Source organism: Emys orbicularis, chromosome 6 (genome assembly GCF_028017835.1).
Source record: "Emys orbicularis isolate rEmyOrb1 chromosome 6, rEmyOrb1.hap1, whole genome shotgun sequence".
Taxonomy (NCBI): Eukaryota; Metazoa; Chordata; order Testudines; family Emydidae; genus Emys; species Emys orbicularis.
Genome location: NC_088688.1, coordinates 92,327,153 through 92,345,593, shown reverse-complemented (window position 1 = coordinate 92,345,593; position 18,441 = coordinate 92,327,153). Strand labels below are relative to the sequence as shown.

The 18,441-nt window shown below is 40.9% G+C and overlaps 1 protein-coding gene across 1 annotated transcript in view; it reads left to right on the top strand.

Moving 5' to 3' along the window:
* The window catches only part of JAK2 (Janus kinase 2), a 147,046-nt gene that overhangs the window by 54,595 nt on the left and 74,010 nt on the right, over positions 1 to 18,441 (top strand). Inside the window, exon 2 of the mRNA XM_065406323.1 lies at positions 4,427 to 4,672. Within this exon, the coding sequence (XP_065262395.1) occupies positions 4,453 to 4,672 (220 nt within the window). The 5' untranslated portion in view covers positions 4,427 to 4,452. The remainder of the gene's footprint in view (positions 1 to 4,426; positions 4,673 to 18,441) is intronic.

The window sequence follows — 18,441 nt, the reverse complement described above, 5'->3', positions numbered from 1 at the left end:
AACCTATCTCCGATAGTGGCCAGCAGCAGATGCTTCAGAGGAAGTGCGAGAATCCTCCTGCTCCCAAGTAGTTAGAGATTGGTTTAAGCCCTGAATCATGAGTTTAACTGACTCTTCCAAAATTAGTTACCCAGAGTTACAATAGTTACGGCTATTCTTGTAATCCCTACAAATGTCCATTCTGTTTCTGAATTTTGCTAAGTTTTGGTTACATGGCAAATGTTACTTTCAGATGGGCATGCTCCAGTTTGACAGCCGAGTATTTGTAGAGCCCTGTGTGGATACAAAATTTATATCCGCAGATATAAAGCAGATATCCACGGAGCTACTGGGCAGGAGATGCACACTGCTGTGTGAAAGGGACTCCTGTCCAGGAGCATGTGAGCTGCTTGCACACATTGACATGACCAGGGACAGCTGCCGGTGAGTCTGGTGCCCGCCCCAGTGGCAGGGACGGGGGGGGGGGGGAGCGCGTGGAACAGTCATGCCAGAGGAACTGCCTGGGCTGGGTGCTGGCTCCTGCGAGTAGCAGCTCGACATGCTGCTGCTCTCACTGCTGCAGTTCTTGGTAGAGCTCTGCGGATATCCGCATCCATGGATATGCATTTTGTATCCCTGAAGGGCTCTAAGTATTTGCACAATAATGGAAGGTACCAGAGTGGAAAAGTCAATTCTAGCTGTAATATGATAGCACCATATAATATAATTTACAAAAGAGGCACTAATTCCCACCATGTAATTTTTAAGAATTCCTGTATTTTGCACACATTTTAAGACTGTAGTCAAAGCAAATCTGTTTTACCAGAAGGGAAGCTAATGTCTCCCCTCCCTTCCAAATTGCTATTAATATTGGGATGCTTAAAATGTAACTTGGGCTTTTGGTCAACTAAAAAATAGAGCAATGAAAATTTCTTCTTAATTTGGTGGTAGGCTAATAATCTAATTTTCTTGGGATTATGCAAATGAACAGCTTTTAAAATAGAGCTAGGAATGAAGGTAACGGAGTTGGTGAATCAGCTGTAAAATGAGCAGACAAAATATAGATGAAAACAATTTAATTAATATGAATGGCACTTTCAGGCCCTGATCCTCCAAACACTTATGCATGTGCTTCACTTTGTATGCAAGGATAGTCCAGTTGACTTCAATAGGACTGCTGGTGTGTGCTTTCATGTGTTTGCAGGATTGGGGCCTGAACAGACTTTCTGGTGAATTAAACTGATTCAGAGAGACTGTAGTATTTGCTTTCACCTGGTTGCTTCATAAGCATTTCAGGCAGGGGTGAAAGTAACTTTAGGGACTTACTTGTACGCAGAGCGGCCGAGGTCCTGAGCAAGGTTGGGGGGCGGGGTGGGCTCAACCAGAAGGGACGGGGCCTCAGGTGGAAGGGACAGGCTGGGGCCAGACTCAGCCAGCCAGCCAGCCCTTTAGAGCTGCCCCGCCCACGCCGTCGGGCCTCCGGCGGCGATTTAAAGGATCCGAGGCTCCCGGCCACCGCTGCTGCTAGCGCTACCTTGGGGCTCCGGCAGTGATTTAAAGAGCCCAGGACTCCCGGCCGCCGCCACTACCCAAGGACCTGGGGCTCTGACTGTTGGCGCTGCTGGTATGGTCGGCTGTGTACCGGCTCTTACCAGTACGTCGGACCGGACCGGCTTACTTGTACTTCTGATTTCAGGTTAATAGAAGAGTTGAAACTAGAAAATAGCATAATTTAAGAGACACCATCAATGTAAAAATCGCACCTCTGGAATTGTTTTCATCTGCTTTTGTTACAACTGCCAAGTTTTCAGTTTTTTGCATAAGAGAAAGAGGATGTTAAATGGAAACAATGCTATTTCTTGTAAAGTGATTAACATGGAAGGACCTGACAACTCGGAGAAGAGGAAGTCAATGTTTATTTTGGACAGAAGCCTGAGTTTCTCTACTAAAGTAGTACTATTTAAAGGAATTATTGTTGCAATGAAGGGGGGGCTTCAGACTTCATCACCAGATTAAAACTACTTTGGTAAAGTTTCGTAGGAGCAACTGCCATGCCACAGAAGGCAACGACAGACGTACATGTTGTTAACAAAAACTGCAACCTTTATGCCTTTGAAAGGCTTTTGGCATGGCGCTATAAGCGGATACACTCCAGGTAGTTTTCCTTTTAGGAAAAATGGCTTTCTTGTATGCCTAAAATTAATGTGGCTGTTTCTACTTGAACACTTACATATTAGTGCCACTCCTTGTGTGACCGCCACTGTCTTGACTGACACACCAGGAACAGAACCAGGAAATTCCAGGCTGAAAAAAGCACAAGTGTCTACAGTTTGAGCTAAAGAGCTAGGCTCCGTAGGTCAGAGCTTTAACAGTCCGGTATGCTCTATTGATCAGACACGGGGGGATGCATAACCCACAGTGGATTGGCACTTGAACCTAGAGAAACAACCTACAGTTACTGTGAAATACTGACTCCGTGTACTAGTTTTATTTTAATATAATAAAAGCAATCTCTGATTTCTTTGTGTTGTAGACCTTATTTCAGAATTGTCATCAAAATGATCTTTTGCCCATGTTAATTAACCTACTGCATTAAAGAAGAAATATGTTTTGCGGTACTTTGATAGGTATATTAAATCGGATCACATTGTAAATGGGTGGAAATCAACATTTTAAATAGCAATTTGATCGTACATTGAAAAATCTCAAACAATAGAGAGAAGGAATTTTGGTTTGAATACATAATCAAAGAGTAGCATTTCAGAAGATTCTTTTATGAAACAATAATATAGTTCATCAAGTCTAAGAAAATAAATAGATTGCACTTTGTGACAATCTAATGCATTTCTCCAGACTTGACTTCTAGTAAAACAATAGCTTCTTGTTAATTGCACAACAAAATATTGTTAAAATCTACTACTTGTACGGTACATTTTTATGATTCAACATTTCGTTTTAAATATTCTTTACAACAAAAAGCAAGTGCTGCATGAGACCAAGTGGTTTTATATAAGCAAACTTTAGAGGATTTTACCAGTATCTTTCTTTATTACAAGTTTTGATTGTACTGAAAAATTCATGATGGTTTCATATGAGAACAAAGACAGTCTTAGCCTAGCCAGTCATGTGCTCTTGGGTGCATTTTAAAAATTCCATCACCAAATTGAGAGGTTTTGAGTGATTTCACTGCTTCTGATGGAGTTCACCCTCTCTGGATCCAGCTAAACCATTCCTGCCAGAGATGACTTAGTCCTGAGAGTGATTAAAAAATACTACAGAAGAACAAACTGTTTTGTTTTGTTTTGTTTTGAAGGGAGTAGATTGCACCAAATGGTATATAGTTCCAAAATGTTTTCATTGCCTTCCCTATACCCCATCCCGCCCACCTTCAAATTATATTAGTTGGACAGTGTGCTATACTGTTATTGTTCTCAGTTTATTTTTTCAGTTTCAGTTTTAGAATTAAAGAGCATATCATATAATATATTAGGTTGTGTGCCAAGTCATTTTCTCTTAGTTATGGTTATGAGAGAGCATTTTTGTATAAATGGGAAAACAATTTCTTCGCTGGTCTTGTCTTTGAGCACATGCACACTGGTACATGTGATTGATCCCAGAGCAGAATGTTTGATGGAGCTCCTTCTTAAAATATTGGCATAATATTTGAGTCTAGTTTGTACAGTGCTTCTAGACTTTGTTTTTATCTTTATTTTCTGTCATGTATTTTAGAATAAATTGTCACTTCAGGAAATGCTAGGAGAATAGGCGCATTTGCTGAAAACTGAAGTCTTTCTAATTAAAATTGTATTCTAAGCTTTCTCTTACAGAAGAAATTTAACTGTTCTAGATTGGGCTAAAACACAACTGAACAAGGATTCTTTTCTGAATTGGCCAGAGTGTGACCTGGTTGATATTCCTTCTTACATGTCATCAGTTCAACCTCTGACCTGTCACTGAGGGGATAATAGGGTTGCACAGGTGTAACAGAGGGACTAATTTGGACTGCAGAAGCTCTGAGTTTGTAGGGCTGACAATTAAGAAGCCTGATTTTACTTGTAAAATGAACATATTTGTTCTGGAATTCATTGAGAGGCAATAATGATGGAACTTTACAAAGCCTTTTTGTTTTTCCCACACAGTCACTTTTCAGAGTAGAACTGCATTGTAAATTGTAGAGGAACTCACTTTTTGCTAAACTTTCTGAGAAATTATGCAGTCCTAACTCAGTACTATAATTCAAGGCTTCTGTGCTTCAAAATGTTGATGTTACCAGTGAAAAGCATCCCAGTTTTTTTGTTTTAATCTATATATTTATGTAGGAAATTGTAACAAGTTTACGAATTATTGCCATGTAAATATGGGAGATATCAGATCTTGTGTAGCTCTTTCAGTTTTCCTGGCTTTTTAAAGTCAGCAAATAATCCTTTGTTTGTTTGTTTGTTTTTAGACAAATGCTCTAAACACAATGAAAAGATGGCCTGCCTCACAATGACCGAGATGGAAGGAACAGCAACTTCTACTGTCCACCAAAATGGTGACATCCTTGGGAATGCAAATGCTCCCAAGCAGACAGAGCCAGTGCTTCAGGTTTACCTTTATCATTCCCCGGAGAAGCCCGAAGGAGATTATCTTCAGTTTCCAGCTGGCGAATATATTGCAGAAGAGATTTGTGCTACTGCATGTAAAGCTTGCGGTAAGACTATATATGATGGTTTTCCTAGTGACAGCGTGATATTGTTTCAGCTTCATGCAACATTAGTTTTTAATATAGTGCACACAGTTCCTGACTAAAATGTATTATGCTATAACTCGTGCATGTATAGAACAATGTGTTTGTGTGTTTGTTTGTTTGTTTGTTTCTGACCCTTCTCTGCTATGTGAGTTCATTATTTGCTGATTAATAGTAATTACCTCTACATTGGCCATTCAAAACTTTAACTATTAAGGAAGGGTTTATCAACAGAACTGTTTATACCAGCCCTGCAAAGCACCCCGATGCACTTTGTGACCAAGAGTTAGAAGCAGTGTTCTCTCTAATTTTTCCCACCCATGTGCGGAATGAATTTTGTTATGTGCACTAATATGGAGGTGATGTGTGAGGGGGCTCAGGGCTGTGGCAGAGGGTTGGGGTGCAGCGGTGTGAGGGCTCTGGCTGGGGGTGCAGGCTCTGGGGTGGGCCTGGGGCAGAAGGTTGGGTGCAGGGGTGTGAGGGCTCTGGCTGGGGGTGCAGGCTCTGGGGTGGGGCTGGGGATGAGGGGTTTGGGGTGCGTGAGAGGGCTCCAGGACTACGGTGGGGAGAGAGGACTTCCCCCAGCTCTCTCTCCCTGCAGCAGCAGCACCTGGGCTGGGGGGGGGGGGGGAGAGGCACCTCTCTCCCTGCAGCAGCAGCTGTGGGGCTTGGGCTGGGGCTGCAGGATAGGCGCCCCTTCCCCTACCCCAGCAGGTCTGGGCCGGGGCTGGGTTTCTGCCATGGGAGGGGCACCCTGGACTGGCCAGGGGCCAGGCTGGGCTGCAGCAGAGTCAGTGCCAGCGGAGGTGCACCCTGGCTGGGGCAGGTTGGGGGCCGGGGGAGAGGCGCCCCTTCCCCGGCTGGTCCCCGACCATGGCGGGTTCACTGAGCACTTGCACGGTGCTAAATAGGCTGTTGCGCGGCCGCACAGCTTACAGGGAACTTAGGTTAGAAGTACAGCTATCTGGAGGACAATAATTCTCTCTTGCAGTAATGTTAACGTTTTGAAATTTTGTTTTTGTTCCACATGGAAATGAAAACAAAACCTTTCAGATGTTTTTATGAAATGAAATTGTGTCAAAATGGTGGTTTTTAGATTGACAAACAGCTTTTCAATTTGTCTCTCACTGTATCACTGTTGCAAAAAAAGCAAACATCATTCTGGGATGTATTAGCAGGAGTGTTGTAAGCAAGACACGAGAAGTAATTCTTCCACTCGACTCCGCGCTGGTTAGGTTTCAACTGGAATATTGTGTCCAGTTCTGGGCGCCACATTTCAGGAAAGATGTGGACAAATTGGAGAAAGTCCAGAGAAGAGCAACAAAAATGATGAAAGGTCTGGAAAACATAACCTATGAGGGAAGATTGAAAAAACTGGGGTTGTTTAGTCTGGAAAAGAGAAGACTGAGAGGGGTTATGATAACAGTTTTCAAGTACATAAAAGGTTGTTGCAAGGAGGAGGGAGAAAAATTGTTCTTCTTAACCTCTGAGGATAGGACAAGCAGCAATGGGCTTAAATTGCAGCAAGGGAGGTTTAGGTTGGATATTAGGAAAAACTTCCTAACTGTCAGGGTGGTTAAGCACTGGAATAAATTGCCTAGGGAGGTTGTGGAATCTCCATCTTTGGAGATTTTTAAGAGCAGGTTAGACAAACACCTGTCAGGGATGGTCTAGATAATATAGTCCTGCCATGAGTGCAGGGGACTGGACTAGATGACCTCAAGAGGTCCCTTCTAGTTCTATGATTCTATGATTGTCTGTCTCTTTTATGTCAGAAGTTACCAGTGAATGCAGGATCTTAAAACCTTTCTTGACAAAAATGTCATCCAAACTAATATGTCTCTATGAAAGTTTTCAGCTCTGACAAAATATGCATGTTTCTATGAAATTTCATTTTGTCGAAAAAGTTCTGACCAGCTGTAGTTAGAAATAGCTGTTATAATGACCTATGGTCTTTATCCTGAGCTTGCTAAACTTATATGTATGATAACTTTGCAAATGTGAATAGTTCCATTAAGTACAGTGGGACTATTTATGTACGTGAAGTTATTTGCATGCATATATGTTTGCAGGACCATGGCCGTAATGGGTAAATATGGCAAGCAGTACATTAAAAAATAGCTCACTTTGGGCCATAGAGAAGTAAACCCTTTTTAATGGGAAGAGAATCATCAGCCAGGACAGTGGGTTGTTATGAAACCTTTTGAGAGAGAGTAGATATTACATATTTACACACAAGAAAGGGATTCATAGAATCATAGAATATTAGGGTTGGAAGAGACCTCAGGAGGTCATCTAGTCCAATCCCCTTCTCAAACTAGGACCAATCCCCAACTAAATCATCCCAGCCAAGGCTTTGTCAAGCCGGGCCTTAAAAACCTCTAAGGATGGAGATTCCACCACCTCCCTAGGTAATCTATTCCAGTGCTTCACCACCCTCCTAGAAAAATAGTGTTTCCTAATATCCAACTAGATCTCCCCCACTGCAACTTGAGACCATTGCTTCTTGTTCTGTCATCTGCCACCACTGAGAACAGCCTAGCTCCATCCTCTTTGGAACCCCCCTTCAGGTAGTTGAAGGCTACTATCCAATTCCCCCCCCACACTCTTCTCTTCTGCAGACTAAATAACCCCAGTTCCCTCAGCCTCTCCTCGTAAGTCATGTGCCCCAGCCCCCTAATCATTTTCGTTGCCCTCTGCTGGACTCCCTCCAATTTGTCCACATCCCTTCTGTAATGGGGGGACCAAAACTGGACGCAATACTCCCAGGTGTGGCCTCACCAGTGCCGAATAGAGGGGAATAATCACTTCCCTTGATCTGCTGGCAATGCTCCTACTAATACAGCCCAATATGCTGTTGGCCTTCTTGGCAATGAGGGCACACTGCTGACTCATATCCAGCTTCTCGTCCACTGTAATTCCCAGGTCCTTTTCTGCAGAACTGCTGCTTAGCCAGTTGGTCCCCAGCTTGTAGCGGTGCATGGGATTCTTTCTTCCTAAGTGCAGGACTTTGCACTTGTCCTTGTTGAACCTCATCAGATTTCTTTTGGCCCAATCCTCCAATTTGTCTAGGTCACTCTGGACCCTATACCTACCCTCCAGCATATCTACCTCTCTCCCCCATTTTAGTGTCATCTGCGAACTTGCTCAGGGTGCAATTAATCCCATCATCCAGATCATTGATAAGGATGTTGAACAAAACCGGCCCCAGGACCGACCCCTGGGGCACGCCACTTGATACCGGCTGCCAACTAGATATTGAGCCGTTGATTTCTACCTGTTGAACCCGAATCTAGCCAGCTTTCTATCCACCTTAGATTGGATGAATGGACTATATACTTGTTTAACTTACTGGCAAGAATACTGTGGGAGACCATATCAAAAGCTTTGCTAAAGTCAAGATCTATCACATCCACCGCTTTTCCCATATCCACAGAGCCAGTTATCTCATCATAGAAGGCAATCCGGTTGGTCAGGCATGACTTGCCCTTGGTGAATCCATGTTGACTGTTCCTGATCACCTTCCTCTCCTCCACGTGCTTCAAAATGGATTCCTTGAGGACCTGCTCCCATAGACGCCGACTCCGTGGTGGGTGCTCTTCACCCACTGGCAGCTCTCCTCCCCCAATCACCATGAATTTTCAAAGATAATGGCCAATGGCTCTGCAGCACATCACCCAACTCCCTCAGCACCCTTGGATGCCTTAGATCTGGACCCGTGGACTTGTGCACATCCAGCTTTTCTAAATAGTCCTTAACCTGTTCTTTCACCACTGAGGGCTGCTCACTTCCTCCCCATACTATGTTGCCCAGTGCAGCAGTCCGGGAGCTGACCTTGTCTGTGAAGACCGAGGCAAAAAAAGCATTGAGTACTTCAGCTTTTCCCACATCATCTGTCACTATGATGCCTCCCCCATTCAATAAGGGTCCCACGCTTTCCTGGACCACCACCTTGTTGCTAACATACCTGTAGAAACCATTCTTGTTACCCTTCACATCCCTTGCTAGCTGCAACTCCAACTGTGCTTTGGCCTTCCTGATTGCACCCCTGCATGCTCTAGCAATATTTTCATACTCCTCCCTAGTCGTCTGTCCAAATTTCCACTTCTTGTAAGCTTCCTTTTTGAGTTTAAGCTCATCGAAGATTTCACCGTTAAGCCAAGCTGATTGCATGCCATATTTGCTATTCTTTCTGCACTTCGGGGTGGTTTGTTCCTGCGCCCTCAATAAGGCTTCTTTAAAATACAGCCCGCTCTCCTGGGCTCCTTGCCCCCTCATATTAGCTTCCCAGGGGATCCTGCCCATCAATTCCCTAAGGGAGTCAAAGGGATTCCTTTGAATCTGAAGGGATTCCTTTAGAGCTGTTTAACTTTTGGCCAGATTTTGAAATGAATGGAAGCTGAGAGCAATAGTCAAATAATTGAAACAGTTTTGCTCTTTCTGTACACACTTCAGCTAGTTTTAATTAACTAAACAGAAATTAAACAGCAAAAAACTTTGCTCTCATAAGGTCTAATTTAAACCCAAAAAAGAAATGATAATTAGAGCTGAGGCTGGAATTGTGTCTTTAATTCAGATCTATTGTAACTAGGTTTTATTAGGGGTTGTGGAACAAGAGGTTGATTTCACATGCTGTACTTTAGGTCCTACAGTCCTTGGATACTGCATTGTGAGTTAACAATCATCATTCAGTGTCATCTCCTTGGGTTTAAACATATTTTCTGTTGCTTAGTCAATAAACAAAAAAACTAGATTGCCATTTTGCTTCCCATTTTTCAGGAATGTGAAATACTACATAGGTTTCCAATGTGGTGGCGGTGGTGATTATTATTTATTTGTATTACAGTAGACCTAGGAGCAGGATTCTGGACTTGTGGTCTGATCTGGCATGTCAAATCCTACGTTCCTACAATGAATTTTTTGGGGAGTAGGGTATGTAATATAAGGCACATGAAAACACAATCTACCAGTAGTTAGTGAGATAGTGAAAATTAATGTGCATAATTTTGAATTCCAAAATAACACTGCTAAAATAGGTAGCCCTGAATATTGTAGGGGTTCAAATTTTTTAAAATTTGGCGGCATGGAGTATTTGTCTGAAGTTTTTTGAAAATTACCTCTGTAGATGTCTCCTGTTGAGATTTGTACTATTCCATCAGTATTGCAAGACAGGAATCACACTGAAAAACAGTTCCCCTTTAGGGAACATGAATGCCTCCTTGCAAATGCAAACACTCAATATGTGGTTATAAAAAGGGAGCATCATTCCATCCCTCTCAATTCCTTCTTTGCCAATCAGCCACAAGTATTGGAAGCCATTTATGTATGCCTGGAGTTTCCATGTGTTGTCTCCTAAGAATTCTGTTTTCCTGCTTTAATATATTCCCCCCCCCCCCCCCCCCCATTGTCAATAGTTTGTAGTTAATTTAGGTAGGTTTTTAGAGTGCACTGTTCTCCTATTGGGATTGAGTTGTTATAGGCGTTTGAGAGATGCATCCTATGCTGACTCCAGCTCTGTGCTGTTTTGGGTCTGTAGGACTTTATCTGATTTTGGCCACTTGGGTTGGTTTCACATAGACTCTGCTAGTTAAGTCCCATTTTATTATTCATTGTTCCCTTTGATTTTTCAGGCATGGCTGAGACTGACAAATACACAATTAAAACCAGGCTATCATGCAATACAAAAATGTCTGTAACAGACTATCATCCTCAGTGCCTTTTGTGTCTTAGGCAGAGCATCATCTTGGACAGCATGTCTGTATGTGCAGGATTCACCTCTGGGGCCCATAAGGAAAGAGACTGTTATTTAAGGTGGTTTCTTTGGCAAGGGACAATCAGATTTGAACTGTCAGGTCTAGCTTCCACTGGTCCCAGTTTCTTCTGATCCTCGGGTTTGGCAATCCGACTCTTGAGTTTTTCTAGGACTCATAATGTCAGTTCTGATGAAGTCTTAAATCAAAATCTTCCAAGTATCCTTGGGATAAGCAATCAAAACCTTATGGCTGTAGCGCCTTTCCCAAGGGCCCATTGGCACTGTCAGAGGAACAGACAAGCTATTGTCTTCTCTTACACAGAAGGAAAAATAGGAAACATTCCTGGGGACCCCCCTTAGACCTGTGAGGAGGCATGGCGTTCCAGAAGGTGTAAGAAACCCCATGATTCTAAGAATAGATCAGAATAGGAAGCATTTTCAGATCAAGGGACTCTGCACTGTTGCCATTAGCACCTCTATAGGTCCTGCTGCCCAGTTATTGCTATTGGATCCAGCATCTGCAGACGCCTACACACTGGTGGTGGTTAGAGATAGTGGTAGGGCGTCTTCATAACTGAATGATTCCTGTGTTACCTACATATGACTCCAGGACATATTGTTGGAGTCTCAGAAGGTCTTGATGAAGAGGTGGTGTTAGCTGAAATTGAGGATATTTTTCCTGTGAGTCTTGTGTACCAAATTGCTTCTTTTGTTTACCAGTATACCCAATATTTTGGTCTGTTAGCTTTAATCAAATAAACCAGGTTTGTACCATCTGAGTTCAGATAGTAGAAACCAGAGTGATGGAACCTTTGAGGGAGTGCACTATTTATCATCTGTCTCTGAGGATTACTTCCTTGGTTGTTATGACATCAGTAAGGAGAGTAAGTAAGTTTGAAGTTTTTGTGGATTGTAAGGCCAGAAGGGATCATTAGATCAACAAGTCAGACCTCCTGTATATCAAAGACCATTAAATTTCATTCAGTTACCCCTGTGTTGAGCCCATTAACTTGTGTTTGACTAAAGCATACCTTCCAGTAAGGCATTCAGTCTTGATTTTAAGACATCAGGAGATAGTGAATTCACTATATCCCTTGGTAATTTGTTCCAGTGGTTAATAATCCCCACTGTCAAAAACATGTGCATTATTTTCAGTTTGAATTTGTCTGTCTTCAGATTCCAGCCATCGGTTCTTGTTATCCCCGTCTTTCCTAGATTAAAGAGCCCTGTAGTACCCAGTATCTTTCCCTTGTGAAGGTACTTAGACACTGTAGTCAATTCACCTCTGTTTTCTTTTTCGTAAACTAAATGAACTGACCTCTTTAGCTTGTTAAGTCTCTCACTGTAAGGCATTTTCTTTAGCCCTTGAATAATTGTTGTGGCTGTCTTCTTCATGCTCTCAATTTTTTCAACATCCTTTTTCAAATGTGGATATCAGAACTGTACTTGGTATTTTTGTGTTGGTTTTACAAATGCTGTATATACAAGGTAACATCACTTCCCAGTTTATACATCCAAGGATTGCATTAGTCCTTTTTGCAAAGACATCACACTGGGTGCTTATGTTCAGTTGCTTGTCTACTGTGACCCCTAAATCTTTTTCAGAGTCACTGCTTTCTGGTATACAGTCACCCTTCTGTTGGTGTGACCAACAATCTTTGTTCGTAGATGTATGATCTTGCTTTTGGCTGTATTAAAACACATTTTGTTTGAATGGACCCAGTTTACCAAGTGATCCAGATCACTCTCTGTGACTGCTCTGTACTCATCATCATTTATTATTCCACCAATCTGTGTCTCAACTGCAAATAGTCTCAGCAGTGATCTTTTATTTACTTCCAAATCATTGATGAAGATTTTGAATAGTATTAGACCTAGAACTGATCCCTGCAGACCCCCACTAGAAATAACTCCATTCAATGATGATTCCCCAATAAGAAAGTTGCGCGGCACTGAATCAAATACCTTACAGAAGGCTATTACATCTCTGTAGTTGCCTTTATCAACTAATCTTATAATCTCATTAAAATCAAATTGGGTTTCTTTGACCCGACCTATTTCCCATAAAACCCATGTTTTGATGGCTGGACCTTCATTTTACAAGGAAAAGGGATCTTCTATCCTGGCCCCTATTTTTACTGACTTTCATTTATAGTAGACTATAAAAAAATACCGTCTTTCCCCAAAGCTATATGTATTACCTGAGGAAACTAGGTTGCGTGAACTTGATATTTAAGGGAGTTTTGAGTAGTTTGGACAAAAGATATTTAGGTTATTCCTAACTTTTGGTGGTAAATCTGGGGTGGAAACCACTTTCAGTACAGAGACTTTCAAAATGGATAAGACTTTGTACTAAGTTGTTGCAGCTTAGTTGGTATCCCTGTAAATGTGAGGAAATTAGAGTTCGTTCCACTAGATCTAAGGCAGCTTTCATAGCATGCTTATGCAATGCGTTTCTCACAGAAATGTGTAATTGATAGTTTTCTGTGAATTAGTGGACAGAAGGTGGTTGGGGCTTGGTCCCTTTGGTAACATTGTTGTGAATGTTGGGATCCACAAGGGGGCACTCAGTCTGCGGTGCTGCTTTGCTAGGTAGCTTGTCGTGTTGAGCGTGTATACTTCGCAAGAGTGTGGAACATTTACAGTGGTGAACTCCTTTCTCTTCTAGACATTTGCCATGAATCTGTGTCAGTTTTTTTTTCGTTGCTGTTCCAATAGTGAATGGATATATTTGTGTAATGAAAAGTTTAGGCTTTGTATCTTGGTACCTATGAAGTGACCTGTCAGGAACACAAACTGAAAGTACAGTATAGAGTAAATAAGTACAATATCTTTTTTCTTTATTGTTCCTTCAAGCTGTTCCGTCTGTTGTAGGGTGTAATAAACCTCCACTGTTGCCAGCTCTAATTTCATTTAAGGAATGTAGGGCAATTTGTTGATCTTAAAAATATTTGTTGGAATATTAAGCTCAAATTTTGAAATTTCCGTTCAAAGGCCAAAGGGGAATTTTTCTGATTAATATCATTAATTGTCTAAATATAAATGTTTTCCAATAGTAACTCTCATTTCATGATCAATTTTTAAGTAAACAATGTAGTTTTATATTCCTACATGAATGTTGCTTAATGTTGGATTGCCCTGTGTTAGTTGCCCTGTAATAATTTATGAATACTGTATGTTAACCTGGTTATTGGAATGTTTATTAGATGAATCTGTTGGTTTGGCAAAATAGGGAGCTGTCAAGAAAAACAAGCAGAGGGAAAACAATGGCTCAAACTAAAGCGTGATCCACACAACCAATTTATGTCGGTATAACCACACCACTTTGGGTGTGGAAATCCACACCACTGAGCAACATAGTTCTATCGACCTAACCCCCGGTGTAGACAGCACTATGTTGACGGGAGAAGCTATCGCTTTTTGGGGAGGTGGAGTACCTACAAAAACGGGAGAAGCTCTCCCATTGGCATGAGTAGCGTCTTCACTAAGTGCTACAGTGGCGCAGCTGCAGTGCTGTAAGTGTAGACCAGCACTTGGCCATCTCTAGGGGAGCACTAAGGGTTGTTAAGAGACGACACCCAAACTATTAGTTTTGAAGCTTGTGCTTCCTAGCTCCAGCCGTCTTACAAAGCTTGTTTTGGCAAGAAGGGCCAAAGCCTGGAAACCCAGAAGAACAAAAGGATTGTAGGAGTTTGAAAAGGATCACTCTCTCAAGAGATTGGGGAGTTCTTTGGTGGAAAACCAGTCTAAGACACAGGCACCTGCTGGGGTGTCTGGAGAAATTTAGGCTTGCTTGGATTACCATCAGGTGATTGTAAGCCTTTAGGTAAAATGGACAAGTGTGTAGAATAGTTTGTTGTTGTTTTTTTTTTAAAAAAAATAATCCTTTTCTGCTTTGTTTTTATTGCAAAATAAAGAATACATTTGTTTTAAGAAGGCTTTGTTGTCACTCTAACCACTGGGGACAGACTCCTGAAGGCAAGGACTGCATGTGTCTGAACTCAGACCTGCTGGATAAGACTGGTTGATACACTAGATAGTATAGCCCAGGGGCCAGTCGAAGAGTGGGGAGACTTATTCCACCGCAGATGTGAAGGCACAGTGCCTTACAGCTGAGGGGGTGCACTCAGAGAGACAGAGGTATAGTTAGCCGTGTAACCAAGACACCAAAATACATTGGTGGAGTAGTAAAATTGGCTGAAGTATAATGCACCCAGTAATTAAAAAAAATTATCTGTGGTTTGTGTAACTCTAAGACCTATTTTGGTAGAGATTCCAGCTACATCAAAATAAAGATGAATACTTAATATTTGTGCCAAGTGGTTTTGCCATCCAGACAACGATCAATAGGCAAAGAGATAATCTTGTCTTGTACCATTTACGTAGCTCAAACAATTGAAGACTTTTCCAGTCTGCACTGACTTGGCTTTAGGTCTGTTGTACCTGACATGTGTTTGCTATATAAATATTGGTCTGAAGCTGAATGCCAGTACAGCCACAAAAAACAAATTCAGCATACTTGAAACAGAAACTTAGTATCTTGTATGGTGTCAAGAATCAGAGGGGTAGCCGTGTTAGTCTGGAGCTGTAAAAAGCGACAGAGTCCTGTGGCACGTCTGTTAGTCTATAAGGTGCCACAGGACTCTTTGTCGCTTTTTAGTATCTTGTAGTTATGTTTCTGGTAAGGTATAGCAAATGCAAAGAGTTTCCCATATAAATATCTCAACACCAATTTGGAAATACAACTTTCTACCCTGAATGAAAAAAAATAGTTACAGTACTTTCAGTACTAGCAGTAGAAAAAGTGTATTGAGGATTCATGTGCATTTTTAGTAATTTGTTGCTGTCACACATGAAGGGGGGGAAAAGTCACTGCTGTACCTGAAAAAATATTTCTAGACATTTTAGTGGAGGTCTATTCCAGATTTTGCAGTTTTATTATGTCATTTTACAGGAAGCATGGAAACATAATTTCCTGTTGGTATTTTAAATTGGTTAATCTGAAAGAGGGATGGTCTAATGTGCTCCTCTTCAACTAACCAAGGAGCTGTTTAAACTTGCATATAAAGAACATTAGACCAGCAGTGTGATCTATTTTCAGGTGTGTGTGTGTGTGTGTGTGTGTGTGTGTGTAATATATATATAAAAATATATAAAAATCAGAAAATAAATGGATAATTATGCCAAGGACCAGTTAGATTGTACCGGTATGTAAACTGTGATTGAACAGATTATAAAGATAAAAGTAGTAGGATAAATCTTAGATCCCAATTTGCCTTGGAAAAGAAGGAATATACTGTAAGTAGAAATAACAGGAGTACTTGTGGCACCTTAGAGACTAACAAATTTATTAGAGCATAAGCTTTCGTGGGCTACATAAGATGCATTCGGATGCATAAGAAGTGGGTTGTAGCCCACGAAAGCTTATGCTCTAATAAATTTGTTAGTCTCTAAGGTGCCACAAGTACTCCTGTTATTTTTGCGGATACAGACTAACACGGCTGCTACTCTGAAAACTGTAAGTAGAACTAGTTGACAGTGAAAAAGGTGGAAAATGTGGAAGAATGCTAGTTGTACATTGGGTAGGACTTCTTAATTCCCTATCTAATATATCTAGGTTTTTTGTTTTTGTTTGTTTTATACCAAACCTATACCCTTAGCGTCTGAGAGCTTTTTTCCTCTGGTTCACCAAAATTCAGTTCTCTCTCAAATGAAATAAATTTTCTAAGCTGTTTAGTTTCTGGTGGGCATTTGTCTCTTTTATAAAACAATTACCCAGCTAAGCACAGTTAACACAATTGGCGTTCATTGTTTAGAAAGAGCTCCAGGACTGGACTAGCACAGATGTTGCAAGGTAGGACTGAGGTGCAGAGCTGTGTGTGAATGTTTATTTTACTAAGTGCTTTCCTGTGCCAGTGTTATATCAAGTCCTAAGTTTACTCTCCCCAAATTGTAAATATAAAACAAAACAAACAAAAACAAACACCCCCAAAAGCCACCCAAAAAACAAAGAGTGACAGAGGTCTGGTTATAAAAATTGGCAGTTGGGAATAAAGAGAGCATGAATTGAATTGTGGTGTTGGTATGCAAATTGGATACAAATGATCAGAAAAATCTCAAGTTTATTTCAGTTTAAAATGTGTTTATTTGTATAGCGAAAGCTGATTATTCTTAAAATTTACGTTAACCCTAGGTTTTACAAATGCATTCATTGTTGGTGATTTGTAATAACTAATATGTTTTCTTTGTTTTACAAGTTCTGATTTAGATAATGCAATGCGTGTATTTCCCTATAAATGGACTTAAAATTTCCATCATCAGACAGATTTTTAGAAATGTTCTCTTGAGTGTATTTCTAGAATTACAGACTGCCTCCCCTGGACAATCAAAATAGTGTATTTCATGCATCAGGTTAATTTTAAGGATCAAGAATGTTTCTCTTGGGTGTTTTTAGTCTGACCTTTCACCCACTGAATGGAATACTGCCCATGTCACTTTCCTGAATAAATCCTCTTTCACCCCAAGTTTTTGTTTTTTAAAGACTAATATTCTGATTCTTCCTTTGGTTGAATTATAGGACTAATAAATAAAATACAAAATATTGCCTAGAGTTTTTTGCATTGTACTAGTCAAATGAGTATTTGTCAGTCATATTTCAATAATATTTTAATACCTTTTTTTAAAAAAAAAGGTAAAACAGATAACCAACTGCTTACGTTTTTACCTCAAGAGATTTGTTTTATTCCATGTTCTCTCAGAACCTAATAAGAAATTAACAATAAATGGTACAGAACTAGTAGCTCTGAAGGGCCTGCTTGTGGAAACTGCAGAATACATTAATGTGCTTAGAAATCTGAACTACAGCTGCAAAAAGGTTAAGTAGCTGCCAGGCAAAGTCTCTTGTATTTTTCCTGCTATAAATTTACTCTCTATTTTGCTCTCAAAATGCTTTTTATAGAACAAATTTGGCATCACTTGCATATGTGATTTTTGATAGGCATTTGTGTGCATTCTTTTAGCTGGCCAGGGCTTTCTTCTGAATAGTCCTTCCCTTGGGCCAGGACTTCATGATTTAACTGTCATAACTGGAAATGGAGATTGAATACTCATAAGAAAACTTTTCCGATGGACCCCAGTTACTTGTTGCCACAGTTGCTAATTGTCCCTGCTATTTTGAGCAAGGAGACGCACTGAATTTGTTGGCTGTGATATTTTTTGACCTCATCTTGAAAGGCTCCTGGGTGGAATTTGAATTTTCCCCATCTGACTTGCTAATGAGCTGGAAGTTCCATTTTAAAGAGATTTCCTTTGGTAAAAATGGCTATTCTAATTTTACGTGGACAAGCAACAAGATGACAGAGAGTTGTTAAGTTGTAAGGCATGTGGCATAACTATATTGCAGACCTTGCCAGCATTGTCTAAGAAAGGGAGGATTTTCATGGGCACATCTACGTATTGTATAGTGTATTAATTTTTCAGATTAAAAAATAGCTGCAGCTCCTCTATTATTATCCTTTCTTACCATGATTCAGTGAAGAGTTCCATATTCTAGCTGAACAAGTATGAACTAATCAATTCAGACAATAGTAAGTAGCCTGGATTCACATTACTATAGATGCGAACCAGGAAAGTTGGGAGGGTGTATTTCCTATCATACAACTCAGGAATGGTATTGGTACTATCTGCCAGTCAGTGTCTTTGGGGTGAGAGCTTTTCCTGATCCCTACTGCATTTGAGATAGACAGGGAGTGGATTAGTCTACAGTCAGTTGAATATTACCTTGACAGTTCTATACCTCTAACAAGTAGGGCACACTGTGACTAAATGTTCAGGGGAAGCTAACAAAACCCCCCCAAAACATTTCACTGGCCAGAAAAAGGAACACTGAACACACTGCAAGAATCTAGTTAGCCTTAGAGGTAAATGAATGTAAAGGCTGAAAGATTAGAGTGAAAGAGGGTTTATTCAGGAAAGGGATCAG